The sequence below is a fragment of the Olea europaea genome, unplaced genomic scaffold, assembly GCF_002742605.1.
Source record: "Olea europaea var. sylvestris unplaced genomic scaffold, O_europaea_v1 scaffold1244, whole genome shotgun sequence".
Lineage (NCBI taxonomy): Eukaryota > Viridiplantae > Streptophyta > Magnoliopsida > Lamiales > Oleaceae > Olea > Olea europaea.
In genome coordinates, this window is record NW_019229877.1 from 186,198 (window position 1) to 202,414 (window position 16,217).

The 16,217-nt window shown below is 35.7% G+C and overlaps 1 protein-coding gene across 2 annotated transcripts in view; it reads left to right on the forward strand.

Moving 5' to 3' along the window:
* LOC111374397 (glutathione reductase, chloroplastic-like) overlaps positions 1-15,048 on the forward strand; it is a 17,992-nt gene extending 2,944 nt beyond the window's left edge. For both annotated transcript variants that reach the window (XM_022997064.1, XM_022997065.1), the window contains exons 5-17: positions 1,534-1,605; positions 2,341-2,544; positions 2,867-2,940; positions 3,024-3,107; positions 5,113-5,200; positions 5,419-5,500; positions 10,534-10,607; positions 11,066-11,173; positions 11,309-11,373; positions 12,818-12,931; positions 13,342-13,441; positions 14,300-14,353; positions 14,694-15,048. In XM_022997064.1, coding sequence (XP_022852832.1) covers positions 1,534-1,605; positions 2,341-2,544; positions 2,867-2,940; positions 3,024-3,107; positions 5,113-5,200; positions 5,419-5,500; positions 10,534-10,607; positions 11,066-11,173; positions 11,309-11,373; positions 12,818-12,931; positions 13,342-13,441; positions 14,300-14,353; positions 14,694-14,786 — 1,212 coding nt within the window. In that variant the 3' untranslated portion in view covers positions 14,787-15,048. The remainder of the gene's footprint in view (positions 1-1,533; positions 1,606-2,340; positions 2,545-2,866; positions 2,941-3,023; positions 3,108-5,112; positions 5,201-5,418; positions 5,501-10,533; positions 10,608-11,065; positions 11,174-11,308; positions 11,374-12,817; positions 12,932-13,341; positions 13,442-14,299; positions 14,354-14,693) is intronic.
* The last annotated feature ends 1,169 nt before the right edge of the window (positions 15,049-16,217 follow it).

The following is a 16,217-nucleotide window of genomic DNA, read 5'->3' on the forward strand; positions in this document are numbered from 1 at the left end:
CATGAGATTCTCTCTCTCTCTCTCCTTTTTTTTTTTTTTAATTTTTATTCGGGAGAAATTAAGGGGGGAAAAAACACATTCTAGGTCTTGTATTATTATGTGACCTATAATTTGTATCAAGTTTGTCATTATTAGGAATTTTTTGTTTAAATTATATCGCACCACAAGTGAACCATCTACGAAGGCATTAAAATGATAAATGGCACGTACACGTGTAATCCAATATAAAAATATGTCGAGATGCACTTGTACACTTCAAAAGGAGACGTGATGTTACAGTCCACAAAAAAAACCAACCCATAGTTGAACAAAAAACTAAAAATAAAGAAAAACTATGCTGTATGCTCCCAATTTGATGTCGAATTTCAAAAATATACTCTGCCACCTTCTCAGTGCCTTCCCTGCTCATACATTTTTCCTCTTTTCTGACACTTTCATATCTACTTTAAACTTCATATTAGTGAATGTTTGCCTCTCCATAGAAATCTTGGCAAAAACAATGACAAAAACTGCATGATGCAGAACTATGCAAACAATCGACATCATCAGCTGAGTTGTTTTCTTTCTGGGGTGAGTAACGTCTAGGTAATTGAGAACTCTGCTACGAAGGCCTAAAAGAAGGCAATGGCTTTAGGAGACCTTTGGTGTCTTGCCGTAGGAAATTCGCTAGTTTGAGTATTCATCACTGAATCATGAGCATTTTTACAATGATTTTTTCCTTTTTTTTTTTTTTTTTTTTTTTTTTTTTTTTTTTGGCTATTGTGTATGGACCACAGTGGTATGGTGACACGTAATGGTGTTATAGCATGTCAAAGTCCTTGGAAAATCAAATTCATATTTATGTGTTATGGATGAATGAGAAATTAAAAATTAGTGCTGACTGCAGTTTCAGTCGTTTTAATTTTGGAAACCCAGTTGATTTTACTACATTGTTACTTTGCGATTCCAATATTTTGAAGCAAATTAAATATCAGTCCAATTCGGAATCATGTGGAAATGAGGAGTCTTGGTGTCCTATCAGTGGCAATGATTTGAACTAGAGAGAATGCTTATCTACGGCAATATCTTGTCAACAACTACTGAATGAGAGAGAAGGCTAGTAAAGATGTTTAGCACGTCGTTTGAAAACGCATATCAGGGTCCTTTGTTTTTTCATTTCCCAGAGTTAGTGGTGAATTCGTAATTCCACCTATTTTACAGTGGCATGTGAGTCCTTTTGCACAGGTTGAATCAACCTTATTTGATATTCATGTTGGATGCCACGTTCATATGTGTTCATTAATTAATAGCCTTTTAGATGACTCATTGAATATATGATATAATTGGCAGAAAATATTCATATGTTAACCAAATTGATACAAATTGCCACTCCAAAATTGAAAAGGCCTGCAAATTTCACGCTTTTTTGAAAGTTTTCCCTTTTTCATAATTAGAACCTGTGTTCTAGTTTATTAAATTCACAATAGTGATAATAGCTGGGCCTTATAGTACAAAGTAAAATATTTTGATTGATTTATACCTCTGGTTTTACAGGACGCAAGGGGTTATGGATGGGAACTTAATGAGAGAATTGATTTCAATTGGAAGAAACTTTTACTCAAGAAGGTAAGTAGAATATATTGTCATTTGTTCTTTTACATGTTAAGGGCTGTACATTATTTGCCTTACAGAAACATCAATATTTTCAATTAAGCACAATTGCATTTTTCCGAGCCATCTGTACAGAAATAAGGGTAATGGATACCTCAATTATCAAACATTCATTTATAGTTTAGAAAGGATTAAAGAGGCATTAGAGTTTGAATCTAGTTTAGAATTATGATTAGTTCTTTTTTGGGCAACAGGCTAGTTTTGACACTGGGGTTTTCTTTTTGAAGTTTCGAGAAATACCTTGCTAATATAAAAGAATTAATCGTGGTTTTATGTTCTACTTGATTTTGGGTAAATATCAATATCGTGATCTCGATTCAATTAATTCATTTTTGTCAATGTCATCTGGCTCCTGCTAGCATGCTGATAATAATTTATATTGATGTTAATGTCATTATTTTTGTTCTTATCATCTTTTGTTTTTAACTTCATCATTGAGATGATCATTAATGTTTCTATAAGCGTGTTGATTATTTATTGGCCCCCATGTTAGTGGTTTCACAGAAAATTCCCCTCCCTAAATAGATTTTTATGGAAAAGGGAAATGTGGATCTTTGTAATGTAAATTTCTCTATTTACACTTTACAAGGTCTATCTGAACATTGACTACTTTAATGACATTTTCTAAATTTTTTATAATATTTTTCTTTATATCCATTTTCATGTTTCATCTTTATTACTGATGTGCAGACAGAGGAAATAGTTAGATTAAATGGAATCTATAAGCGGATGCTTGCAAATGCTGGAGTTAAACTATTTGAAGGAGAGGGAAAAGTTGTTGGTCCTAATGAAGTTGAAGTGAACCAACTGGATGGCACCAAAATAAGCTATTCAGCAAAACACATTCTGATTGCAACTGGAAGTAGGGCTCAACGTCCAGCTATTCCTGGACAGGTTTGTATGGTGTTTTAAAATATAGTTTGCTCTATTAGTGATTGGCGCTATGATTCATTTGCATAGAATTGATCTTTCAGCTTTCTTGTATTTTAATTCATGTCTAACTTGAATTTTTTGCTTAAGATGGGATACTATATGTTGTAACTATGTGATAACTTTTTACAACAAATTTCGGTTTCTATCTGACACCTCTTACCTCCTTTCTACTATTCTTTTTAATTTCCTCTAATTCCCATTCAGTTTTGATGGATACCTTTGACTCTTCCTTTATCTGGAGGGAATATTGATGTGTATGCTTATATTTTTGGTTCACGTGTAGGAACTGGCTATAACATCTGATGAGGCATTGAGCTTGGAAGAGTTGCCTAAGCGAGCTGTTATACTTGGGGGAGGGTATGCTACCTCTTCTTTGTTACATTGAATTTGTTTAGTGTTCTTAAAAGATATAAATGATTCATGTTTCTTTTGACGTGTAGGTACATAGCTGTTGAGTTTGCTTCAATATGGCGCGGGATGGGTGCATCAGTGGATTTGTGCTTCAGAAAGGAGCTTCCTTTAAGGTTATAAAGTTTACTTGATTGTCAACTCTTTGCAATTTCTGTTTCTGTGGCTGCCTGGTATTGTAGTGAAGCTTCTGAGATCTATATCTACATGAAACTATGCAGTAGATGGACTAATGTTGACTGCGAAAATTTAGGCTCAGACTGTGATACTTAACTTAGCCCATGTTTGACTAATGTTTATTAATAGTTTACAAGAGGTCAAATCACTTTTTATGTACACATTTCTTGGGACCCGCAAGTACTACCCACTTTTTCATGACTAATTTCTATTTGTTTATGATTTAAACTATAAACACATCCCAAAAGGCTTTAAATTGAAATTTTCATGAGATACTATATGTTATGATTTATATTAATTTGCTTAAAAGTTTTTTAGTTTATGAATTCAGTTTACATTAAATTATTTTTCAAATTTTCCATCTTTTTAACCACACATTTTTCCAAAAAAATCACTATTATAAAACACTTTTTTTTTTTTTTTTGTGTCTAAAACCTCATTTTAATGGAGCCCGAGCAGGGGATACATATGTTTAAGATAACTTCTATTGATTGAGAATTTGATTGAAATTGAGTTTTGTTTTTGCTTTTTCATTTTCCATCACTTTTTGAACGGTCCAATATGTGCAAACGGCAATACTATTGAAGCCCCTATCTGTGTACTACTAGTTGTTAAGTCATGAGTGCCTACGAATACTTTGATTACTCCAGCATGATTTCTGTTCTATATTTTGGCCAATTTAAGTTATTTGCAAGCTAGTATATAAGTTTTCTTAGAGCCCATTTGAACCACATTATTTGTAGAATGAAAATGAAAAATAAGGCCGTTATGGGTCCCACACAAGAGATAGAAATTCAAAAATGGTGGTTTGATGTGATAGATTACGGTCATATTTTTCATTTTAATGAGGTAAAAATAGGCCTCAAACAGGGCCATAATTCAATTGATGTTCTTTTTCACTTAGAAGCTATAAAGTTACTGCAAATGAATACATTTAGTTTTGTTTTTCTGTTTAATGCATTTTGTCAGTGTTTTTTTCTCTTTTTGAAAGAAGATTTATGTGGATATTGGACACCTGGTATCAAAGGGTAGTACTTGCCAATTTAATCAGTTTCGAGTTGTTACTGGGAAATATCATGGGCTTTGAAGTGTTCATTTAGGGTAGTGAATGCAAAGATTAGTAGGACCAATCAATGATGGAGAGAATTACTTTTGGGTTTTGTCAGGGTACTGTGAATCAACTTTGAAAGTGGAACTTGGTTGATCAGCAGGTTTCTTTTTTGTGTTCCGATGTATTTAATAAAATAATTATATTGCAATATGAATGACAAAATATTCACTCACAGGCTAACATGTAAATTGTGGGTTCCTTAAGACTGCAACTCCTCATTGTAGTATTGTGATGGTACCTTGAATTTGTAATAGATTTTTTTTGGATATTGATGGAAAACTTTGTTGTTCTTCAATCTTCAAAGATATTGTTGATAAGGAGATTGAAGGTTTTGGAAGTAGTGAGGGAATGGAAAATTTCTGGAGATTGCCGTGTTAGCAATTACCTAGTGCATATAGATAGTTATCATTAGTACACAGCAACTCCATAATTTTGACTGCCCAAATAGAGTGTTTCTTTTGTCCTCTATGCGCAAGGGGCCACTAGCACTCTTTTGACTTACACTCTGATCTATTGCAGAAATGACCAATAGTTTTTGGTAACTCATTTTACAAATTTGAAGATGTTCAGTCATTTTTTGACCAGATTACTTCTAAGGGTATCTTGTATAACACTAAACTAGTGAACTGATAAAGGAAGTGCAAAATGCTAAGATGTTGGTCACACATAGGATGTGGATATATATCAAATCTATTTACTACAATTACCATTCCTTACATTTCTTTGCATGTTTATTTACTGAGAGCATGATTTCTTATCTGAACATCATTTATATTAATGTATTTATTGGTGCATTGTTTCTTATGGCATTCACCTATCAATTATTATTTCAGAGGTTTTGATGACGAAATGCGAGCAGTGGTTGCAAGAAATCTAGAAGGCAGGGGAGTTAATATGCATCCTAGGACAACCTTAACTGAGGTTCTTTACGTCTCTTGCCTACATTAATCACATAATCACCGCTGCCCACAGTCCACATGCACAAAAAGAAAAGAAAAGAAAACTAGAGAGAGAGAGTTAAAAGAAGTGTTTACCAGCTATTGATCTGGATCTTTTGGTTCCTTGCTATTCTTTTATAAGTTAATGATGACATTTCCATTTACATTTAACCTAATTGGTATAATGATTTGGTGTTCCAGCTAGTTAAAACAGAAGATGGTATAAAAGTACGCACTGATCATGGTGAAGAATTGCTGGCAGATGTTGTACTCTTTGCCACTGGTAATGTCAAGCAGTTTCTTACATACACTAGAAATCCAAGTTACATTTTTAATATCTGCTGGTTTACCTTATTTCTAGAAATAGTGGTTTTTTGTTGTGGGGGGTGCATCAGAAAATTGCTGTGTATCAAAAAACGTTGTCTTTGGTCACTTAAGAATCATGTTGTTACCTTGTACTGTCATTATTATATTCATGATTTAAGTGCATAGTAATCAATTTCTCCCCACTTTGAATTATTGAACGTAGATACACCAAATGGTATCCATAATTGTAAGTTGTATTAGATGTGTGTGATTTACAACAAATTGAAAGGTTTCCTTGTATATAATTGTAAATCCCTATATATATGAAAGGAGGACAGGAAGAAGGTTTATCGAGGTAAATTGGCATGGTATGAGAGCCATAGAATCACTTACACGTGCGTGTGTATTGTGGGTTGGCTCTTTGTTCATAGACATTGGTGGTCGGCATCTCGGATAGGAATCGCTTCTCATTTCATAGTAATCTCTGGTTGGAGTTCAGGTCTCAGGCATCGTCAACGATAGCATCTCTGTTCTTCTCATCGGGATCTTCATGTTTTATTTTGTAAGCTTGAGTTTCTTGGGTCCATTCAGGATCGCAGCTCCTGATTGATCTTCGAATTTGAGGGGAGGCTTGTCGTTCGGTTACTAGTCGATGCACTTTGGTTGTCTCTCCTCATTATCTCAGCATTCTCTCCATGTCTCGTGTCTGTGGTTTGGGTTTTGCTTCAATTGGGCTGTGAGTGTTTGGTCAGTAACTTATTTAGGCCTTTTGTTGTGGGGCTTTTACTGTTTTTAATAGAATTTTTGGTTGGGCTGTGATTGGGGGCTGATTCTTGCTGATCGAAAAATTTATTTGTATCGTGATTAATTTTCTACTAGGTATCATCATGTCAATTGAGAAGAGTGACCATGTTTACATTTGTTTTACTGGAAAAAATTATTCTTCGTGGGTGTTTCATTTTCAGCTATTAGTTGAGGGTAAAGGCGACCTATGGGGTCATATTGATGAAAGTGTTCCACCTCCTGATCAAGAGAAGAAGAAGAAGAAGGAGAAGTATCATGCATGGAAAACAAAGGATTTTCAAATTATGGCCTGGACATTGGATCTGTTGATGCTTAAATTGTTCTTGATTTGAGGCCTTATAAGTCATGTCGTGCTATGTGGGAGTTCTTGAAGAAAGTATATACTCAAAGCAACAATGCTAGAAGGCTTCAATTGGAGTTTGAATTGGCAAATTTTTCTCAGGATTGGAGTTCCATTGAAGAATATTATTCTGCTTTTTCCAATCGTTGGATTGAGTGTACATATATTATCTATGCTTTGGTTTCACGTGACACTTTGGCTGCTGTCCAAGCTGTACATGAAGTCACCAAGACCGATCAGTTTCTTATGAAATTGCGAATTGAATTTGAATCCATCAGGTCGAGTCTTTTGAATCGCGAATCTATCCCAACGCTGGATGGATGTTTAGGTGAGTTGTTGAGGGAAGAGCAGCGTCTTATCACTCGTACCTCTTTGGAACAGCAACAGAATCAAATAGCACCGGTTTCAGTTGCATATGTGGCTTAAGGGAGATCCAAATCTCGAGATATGTTTAGTGTGCAATATTACAATTGTAAAGGGTTTGGTCACATGGCTCTTCAATGTCCTAAAAAAATGTGCAATTATTGTAAGAAGCCAGGACATGTTATTAAGGAATGTCCTATTCGTTCACCATGTAAGACTAGAGTAGGTTATGTTGTTGCCGCCACTTTAGCCTCCAATTCTGCTACACCAGCTAAATCCACTTAAGTTTCAATGTCTCCCAATTCTTCCCTAAATACCATCACTCTTGAGATGATCCAACAAATGGTTATCTCTACTTTGTCGGTCCTGGGCATCTCGGGTAATTCATCAACTGCCCCTTCGTATTGGTTATTAGACTACAATGCTTCTAACCATATGACCCATATGGCCGGTGGTAATTCACTTTTGATCTTGACCGTAGGTGATATATCACCAGATTTGTCAAATGTTTTAGTATCTCCTAGCTATCAGCTAACCTTATATCTGTTTGTCAACTTGTTGATAACAATTGCACCGTGTCTTTTTCTTCTTTTGGCTGTCTTTGCAGGATCAGATGTCTAGGAGGACGATCATGATGGAGCCTAAAGAGGGACGTCTCTTTTATATTTCACTAAAGCCTGTTTCGTATTTTCCCATTGTTTGCAATTTTGCTACTTTTAATAATTTTTATAAGCATTAGAAATTGGGACATCCCAGTAATAATGTGTTACAACACTTGTTAAACTCTGATTTGCTTGGTAATAATACTTCTGCTTCAGTTTCGTCTATCTCACTTGATTGTACTTCATGTAAACTTGCTAAGAGTAAAATTTTGCCATTTTCTTCTCAATCAAGATCCTACGATCTGATTCGGGAGGCGAATATATGTCTAATGCATTTCAATCTTTCTTACAAACCAAATGTATTATTTCTCAAAAATCTTGTCCTTCTACTCCTCAACAAAATGGGTTGGCAGGACGCAAGAATCGTCATCTTCTTGACATAGTTAGAGTTTTTCGAATTGAATCTTATGTACCTTCTTGTTTTTAGTGTAAAGCCTTGTCTACGAATGTTCACTTCATAAATCGATTACCATCTCCCACCCTTGGTAATACTTCTCCGTTTTATAAAATCTTTGGCCATCATCCCACATTTTTATCTTTGTCCCTTTGCCCGTGTTTGTTTTGTTCATTTACCACCACATGAAAGGACAAAACTCACACCTCAATCTGTCAAGTGTGGTTTTATGGGGTGTGGTGGGAGTCAAAAGGGGTATGTTTGTTATGATCCCACGACACATCGCATTAGGATATCTTGAAATGTTGTATTCTTTGAAAAACAATCGTTCTTCACTTCCGAGGTTGTTATTTCCCCTCCCGTGTTCTCTATCTTGCCTAATTTTCCCACAGACTCATCTTGGTACAAGTCGGGTCTAGTTTACACTCGTAGGCATGTTATACCGGTCATCGTTGTCAAGCCTTCTTCTCAAATATATTCAGTAAAACTTCATTCTTATGGTTCTCTTGAGCGCTATAAGGCACGAATAGTTGCCTTGGGAAATTGTTAAGAGTATGGAATCGATTACAATGAGACATATTCTCCCATAACAAAGATGACCACCGTTCACCTCTTGTTATCACTTGCTGCTTCCAGGTCTTGGTCTTTACATCAAATGGATGTAAAGAATGCGTTCTTACATGGGGACCTCAAGGAAGACATTTATACGAATCTTCCATCTAGTATGCCTCTCTCCTCCGCTGACTCTGTTTGTAAGCTAAAGCGCTTTTTGTATGATCTTAAGTAGGCTCCTCAAGTATGGTTTGACAAGTTCTGCCACACTCTCTTAGATTTCTCATTTACTCAGAGTCAATTTGATGCATCTCTATTTCTTCGCAAGAATACTGGTGGCATCTTTTTTTGTTAGTAAATGTAAACGATATTATTATCTATGGATCTAATCACACTTTTATTCAAAACCTTCAACAGCATCTTCAGTCAATTTTTCATGTGAAAGACCTTGGTCATTTCACTTACTTCTTGAGCTTAGAGGTTCATACTGCATCGCATGAAATTTTCTTGAATCAATATAAGTATATTCAAGACTTGATTATGTTGGCTGAGTTATCTGATGTCTCCTCCATTGATACTTCGTTAGTGCTTAATGTTAAATATCGAAAAGACGAGGGTGAGTCTTCCAGATCCTACTCTATATCGAAAATTGGTGGGTGGTCTCATCTATCTTACTATCATACGTCTGGATATTTTCTTTGCACTACATACAGTCAGCAAATTTATGGATGCTCCTCGTTATCTTCAGTTGGTCTATTCATTGCATTATTCATTATCTTATCGGGACTCCTCATCGTGGTCTATTCTACCCTCGGGGAACGCTGCTTGAGCTCACAGCTTATAGTGATGCTGACTCGGCTGGTTGTCCTGACTTTAGTCAATCTACTACTAGGTGGTGTTTTTTTTTTGGGGTGATGCTCTCATTTCTTGGAAATGTAAGAAACAGAATTGTGTTTCTAAGTCCTCTACTAAGGTTGAATATTGCGCTATGTCCGTTGCTTGTTCTAAGGTTGTGTGGCTGCATGGTGTTCTTGCAAAACTTGACATTTCCCAATCACAATCCACTCCTCTGCATGGTGACAATACTAGTGATATTCAAATTGTAGCTAATTCGGTGTGCCTTGAATGCACCAAACATATTGAAATATATTGTCATTACATCTAGGACGCCTATGACTCCAAGTTCATTCATCTGCGACGTGTTTCCACTGGTCAAAAGATCATGAACATCTTCTCAAAATCTCTGACTCGTCTTCGTCATAATTTTCTTGTAAGCAAATTGATGCTTGTGGACTCGCCATCATCAATTTGAGGGGGTATTAGAGATGTGTGATTTACAGTAAATTGAAAGGTTTCCTTGTATAATTAGTTTACTTGTTTAGATTAATTTTCCTTTGTATAGCTAGGGTTTCCTTGTATATAATTGTAAACCCCTATATATATGGAAGGAGGACAGGAAGAAGGTTTATTGAGGTAAATTGGCAAGTTGTTGGGACAGTGCTTCTTCTCAATGTACAATTTGTTGAAATTAGGTTAGATTTAATGAGGTTTAATTCTACTTTCAAGATCATACCAGCAGAAAAATATTCTTTGGGTAGAGATAGCATGAGATCTCATTTTTTATTAGTTTCTGCTGAGAGAAGGTAGTACACATGGTTAGTGGTTTTGCAATACAATTTTCTGTGTAGCAGTTTGTCTTTCATCGTGACAGGAGACTATTTTGTGATTTTTATAGGATGTTTTGGATATTGGATGGTTTACATTGCACTTGTGTAGCATGCTGTGCTCACTGCTAAAATTTTTAATCAGGATCCATTTTTCTTTTTAAAATTCTTTCTGCGACTTTTTTTCTCTGTTGAGAGGTTGATTATTATTATCTTGGCTATTGGTTGTAGGTAGGACACCTAACACAAAGAGATTGAATCTGGAAGCTGTAGGCATCGAACTTGATAAGAATGGAGCCGTGAAGGTTTAGTGGTCCTGTCATTGATTTTCCTCATTCCTATGTCTTTTGAAAAACTGAAGGCCACAAAATGATGTAACTTGTTGATATTGCTTGAAACATTACATATCCTGGTCTCAGGGATCTAATAATCAGACACTCTGAGCTTACACTATGAATATGCAGTAGAGCATGGCTAGTTTTTTTGCCTTAGGTTTTTCATCAAGTCTTGCATAGTATAGTTATGGCTGTCATTGTTTGACTTGGGTGAACAATGAAGGATTCCCTAAAACTTTTTATGGATTCATGGACAACTATTTCCATTTTATTTATTTATTATTATTATTTTTTTTTTGGCTTTTGACATGGCATTTAACTTTATATTTTTCTCCTTGGTGATGAGATATCACACTAAAATTTTCTGTCATCTTGATTCATGCCATATTAGTTATCCTCTAGTTTACTGATCCTTCAGTTTCCTTCAGGTTGATGAATACTCTCGTACCAACATACCTAGCATATGGGCCATTGGCGACGTTACAGACCGAATGAATCTTACTCCTGTTGCATTAATGGAAGGAACCTGTTTTGCTGTATATTTTCTGCCGAATTCTCATTATCTTTGTTTCTAGTTGCCAAGATCTTTTTCATTAATAAACTCACATTAACATGCTAAGTAATTGTTTATGTTTTTATCCAATTTAATTCTTAATTTTTTGTTGCTGCAGAAAACTGTTTTTGGCGAACAACCCTCAAAACCTGATTACAGCCATGTTCCTTGTGCTGTGTTCTGGTACTACTCTCTCTCCTTGGCCAACTATCAAGTTGCACACTTTATTATTCCTTATTTTGCATATTAACAGTGGTAGTTGAAGTCCACTTTTTACATAAATAAGCTTCCACATTTTAAAAGCTGTGACGGTGAAAACAAAGAGCAAGAGTTAGTTTAGCTAAAGGGGGATGAACTAGAAAACTACAAATTAACGATGTGCAATGCACGGAAAGTGGTTTTACTGTCAAGTTTCTCTAGACTAGAAACTTTTTCCCCCAAAACGCCATTAAAGCCTAAGTGACTTTTTACCAGTCCGCCTAGATCCAATTGGGTGTTTGGATTTCTCACTTGTATTTTAAACTATAACTACTTTTCTTATGGATGTGACCAAATTAGATTTAGGTGTGTTGGAGTTCCTTTTTGGATTATGCACCCTTAAAATTAGAGCATCCATCATCGACTGTAGATAACTTTGAAGATAAGAAAATATAAATGTGAATTCACTCTATATATTAATGGAATTTAGGGTCCACAGCACCTAATCAGAGCAAAAGGAAAAAAAATGGGGCTGTTGATGTAAAGATGTATACACTAGATTTAAAGCTCCGTAAAGGAGAGGTTAGGTGATGTAACAGGATATTATTCGAAGATTACTTGCTATGGATTAGAATGAGTTATTTAAAGGGAACCAAATCGTGGCTGCTACTTTTTTAAGGTTTCGAACCTGGAAATCTGTCAATGGTGGAGAGAATTTGTGGTGGAGCTCTTAAAACCCGAGCTTTACCCTTGCCACATGTCTATTGACCTCAGCCAAAAGACTTGTTTCGTCCCTATGTCATAGCAAATTAACATCTACCTAAACTAAATAAAAGAAACCAGGTGAATTAACATAGACAATGTAATGTTGAAGGCTAGATTTGATTGAATACACGTGGTCCCTCTTTAATTGCTTAAGCTTTTAGATGAGGTTGTTAACATTGTATCAAAAGCAATGCCAGGCAAAAGGCACATTGAAGATGAGATTTAAATGAATAAAAATGGCCCCTCTTAACAGTTTGACCTTTTAGATAAGTCAGTTAACATTTATAAAATAGAGGTTATAATCTAGGAACAGTCTATATTAGTGCCTGTAGAACAACAGTGTATCCATTGAAACTGGTTCTTGGCCTAGCGAAAACTACCTTATCAGTAGTCATTGTTATACCTGATTATAGATTCGGGATTGGGACAATTTTGCATTTTGTTTTATTATTTTTACTAGGTCTAAACTGGTAATACCTTAAATTTAGGTGATGACTTGTCTGTATCTGTTTTTTCAGTGATTATACTGTTTCCATCATATTTCACTATTGTCTTACCAATAGTAGACTAAGATTTGTCAAAATCTGTCCCACTTGGGCCTTTCCCTTTGTTTATTTTCAGAGCCATTAATATTTTTAACTTTAATCTTTTTGCTGCTTGACAGCATACCGCCACTGTCTGTAGTTGGTCTCAGTGAGGAACAGGCCATAGATCAAGCAAATGGTGATGTTTTAGTCTTCACATCAACATTTAATCCAATGAAGAACACAATTTCTGGGTACGTTGGTTGATTGTTGATATTGTATGCCTAAATAAAATAGGCCAACCTTCTTAAAGATTTTTCCAATGCAAATGTCGTGGTTATGAATATGATACTAGAGGCAAATACCTTGTAATCCAAAGATTCTGCTGTTTCAAAATTTCTAAAAATAGAGTAAATATTTCTTTGCAGGGTTGGCCAATTCGTATTGGTTATGATTATTGATTACTGCATTATTTGCACTGAATGTATATCTTCGTTCTAGTAAATGATTTGTTAATGCAGAATGGTGAAAACTTAGTAATATTGCCTAAAATTTTGCTCTGGAACTGTTGATAGTTGAACTTCACAACATTTAAATTTGAAATTTTTATCTGTTGAAGCATGTTCTTTTAAGTAACTGGATGATATGTGGTATTGTTGCATAGACGTCAAGAGAAAACGGTTATGAAGCTTGTTGTTGATGGTGAGACTGATAAAGTTCTTGGAGCATCCATGTGTGGGCCAGATGCAGCTGAGATCATACAGGTATACAACTTAGTCCGTTACTCATTTTTTTCTTAATCGTACTTATATATGGGGCCTGGGCATCATATTTTATCTTCTGTTGTTGAAATGGAGGGAAAATGAACAGAATTTTGAGTACAAGAAATGTCTTCTTTGTACTTGTAACTTGAGAGTTGCCAAATCATGTATAAAAATTCAGTTTTCTTATTCTTCTCATTTGTGTGCATCATAGTATTTGGGCCCACGAGCATCTTGTGTTGCGAACTCTCCAGCAGGAAAATAGAAGTGTTTAATGTATTGATTGATCCTAGGTTATGAGCTTTACATTTTTGGATACCACTATTAATATTTTGAGCTTCATATGATATGAGGGCCATCCATTTCATTAAAATGCTTAGGTCCTATTAAGCTTCACTTTCCCATGTGGTTCTCTGCCTCTTCTTGGAGTCTCTTTGTTTCTCTTCCATCTCCTGGATTCTCCTCTTTACTATTATTATTATTATTGTTTTGCAATTTGGTAACATAAAATAGTTATCCTTAAGGAGCTTAACAAATATGATTCTCCTTCGAGCTTGTTTGATACGGTGAATTGTATATCGCTCGATAGTATTAAAAAAGAAATAGAAGTTAAAAGCTTGTCTAGTACAGTTATGTCCAATACTGCAAGGGAAACACGCTCTGTTCGCGCATAGTATTAGATCATGGTTAACAGTGCGTTATAGAAAATGCCAACTTCATTTCTTATTTACCATTGTCTAGTATGGTCTAAACTGAATTACGAAACTTTTCGTTAGCTTAAGAATCAATATTGCTAGCATCACATTTGACCACCCAGTTCGACTTTTTCTTCTAATTGGGTATGATCATCATATTGCACAGGGCATTGCTGTTGCACTTAAATGTGGAGCAACCAAGGCACAATTTGATAGCACGGTAAGCCGACTTGACTTCTCAGAGCTTGTGTTCTTCCTTGTGCTTGCCAGTTTTTCTAGAATTCAGCATAAAAGACATTCAATTAACATGAAGAGTGAAGTCATGCATTTTTGTAAATCTCATGTGCCAAGTTCATATTCAACATGTTCTTAATCTTTCTTTGCCGAGAGAGGCAGGTTCGTATGGTTTGATTAATCGACAAATTATTTAATGAACTTTCCACAAATTGGTAAATATAACGAAGTTCAAATCATCTTGTAATTTTAAACCTATTTCTCAATCATAAAAAGCTTTGGGGTATATTCATTATTACTGATACATCAGTTGATCTTTTGTACAGGTTGGTATACATCCTTCTGCTGCAGAAGAGTTCGTGACCATGAGATCTGTGAGTAGGCGGATCGCGGCTGGTAAACCGAAGACCAACCTATAGGCATGAACGCGAAAACGTTGTACTTTATTATGATCGTGGGAAATTAGATTCACTTTGAGAAAGCCTATTGTAGAAGACACTGATTATCCTTTCTGGGATTTCATTGAGAGACTTTTCCTCCACTCAGATGTTGCTTCGGCTTCAGCAGTAATTTCAAAACATTGCATATCAAATAATCAAGGAACGTGAATTGTTAAGTGCAAATTGGTTATCTGGAGACAAACATATTTTCAATAAATTTTATGATTTTTTCGGCTTAAAATTCATAATTTCTGATGTGTACAAGGAGCTGTCCTTTAGTTATTTGCTTTTGATGTACTATAGAGAGTTGCTACAATAACAGGGCCTCGAGACGGCCCTTGTGACGGGAGGCTGAGGTGGCTCAGCCTCAGCCCCAAAATTCTAAAATTAAAATTTTGAATTTGGGACTGAGGCTGAGCCACCTATCACAAGGCCCGTCTCCAGGCCCTATCCATTTAGCATAAATGTATACTATAACGCTAATGCTAAAGTGACAGGCCTGGGGACAATATATAAATAGGGTTGAGGTGAATGTACCTCAACCCCTGTTTATATAACCTTCATTTGGCCTTCGTTTTTTTCAAATTTAATGTTTGGAGTAGTGTTTTTTTAAGAATGTGCGATTGAAAAAAAAATGAAAAATTTTTAATTTACGTGTAATATTATTTTATGAAAAATTGTGTAGTTGAAAATAAGAGGAAAAAAATGAAAGATAATCGGGGCATAATCTGTCCTCATCCCTGTCACTCCAGCAAACCTCATACTATGATGGCTTCTTTAGCAACGTAGACTGGACACTCGGACAATGTTAAAGAGGAGAAAAAGCCACCCCGCCCCCCAGGGCACATCCAAGTTGGCGGAACAATCACATTGGGGGGCTCTGGAACCAAGTGTGGGGAGTTCGATTCCTGGTTGGAGCAGCCAAGTGATGTAATAACCAGAGGAAGGGTTGGAGCAGCTTGGTGATGTAATAACCATGGAGGAGGGTCCCTTTGGGGAAGGAGTAAAAATCATGTGGGAACCTGGGAACCAACAAGAGCACAACCTGCGATTTACCTCCACTAGTCACTGTGGGGCCGGGGGCTAGAGGTCCAGGATTTAGTCCGGCTAAGCTGGGACACCTGGATTATCAAAAAAAAAAAAAAAAAAAAAAAAAAATAGCCACCCCTTATTTGAAAAAGTCAATCATCCATCTAATAAAATATTAAAACTGGGCACTTGACAAAGTCACCCCTAATTTGATAGAGTCAATCATCCATCTAATAAAATATTAAAACTGGGCACTTCATGGTTCTCAGAGTTTAAAGCAAAATTAGAATTTCAAGATTCATCTTGGGGGAAATATCATCGGTAAGGGCTAATTCGATTAACTCCTACATTGAAACCTAAGATTTTTTTAACTTGGTACTA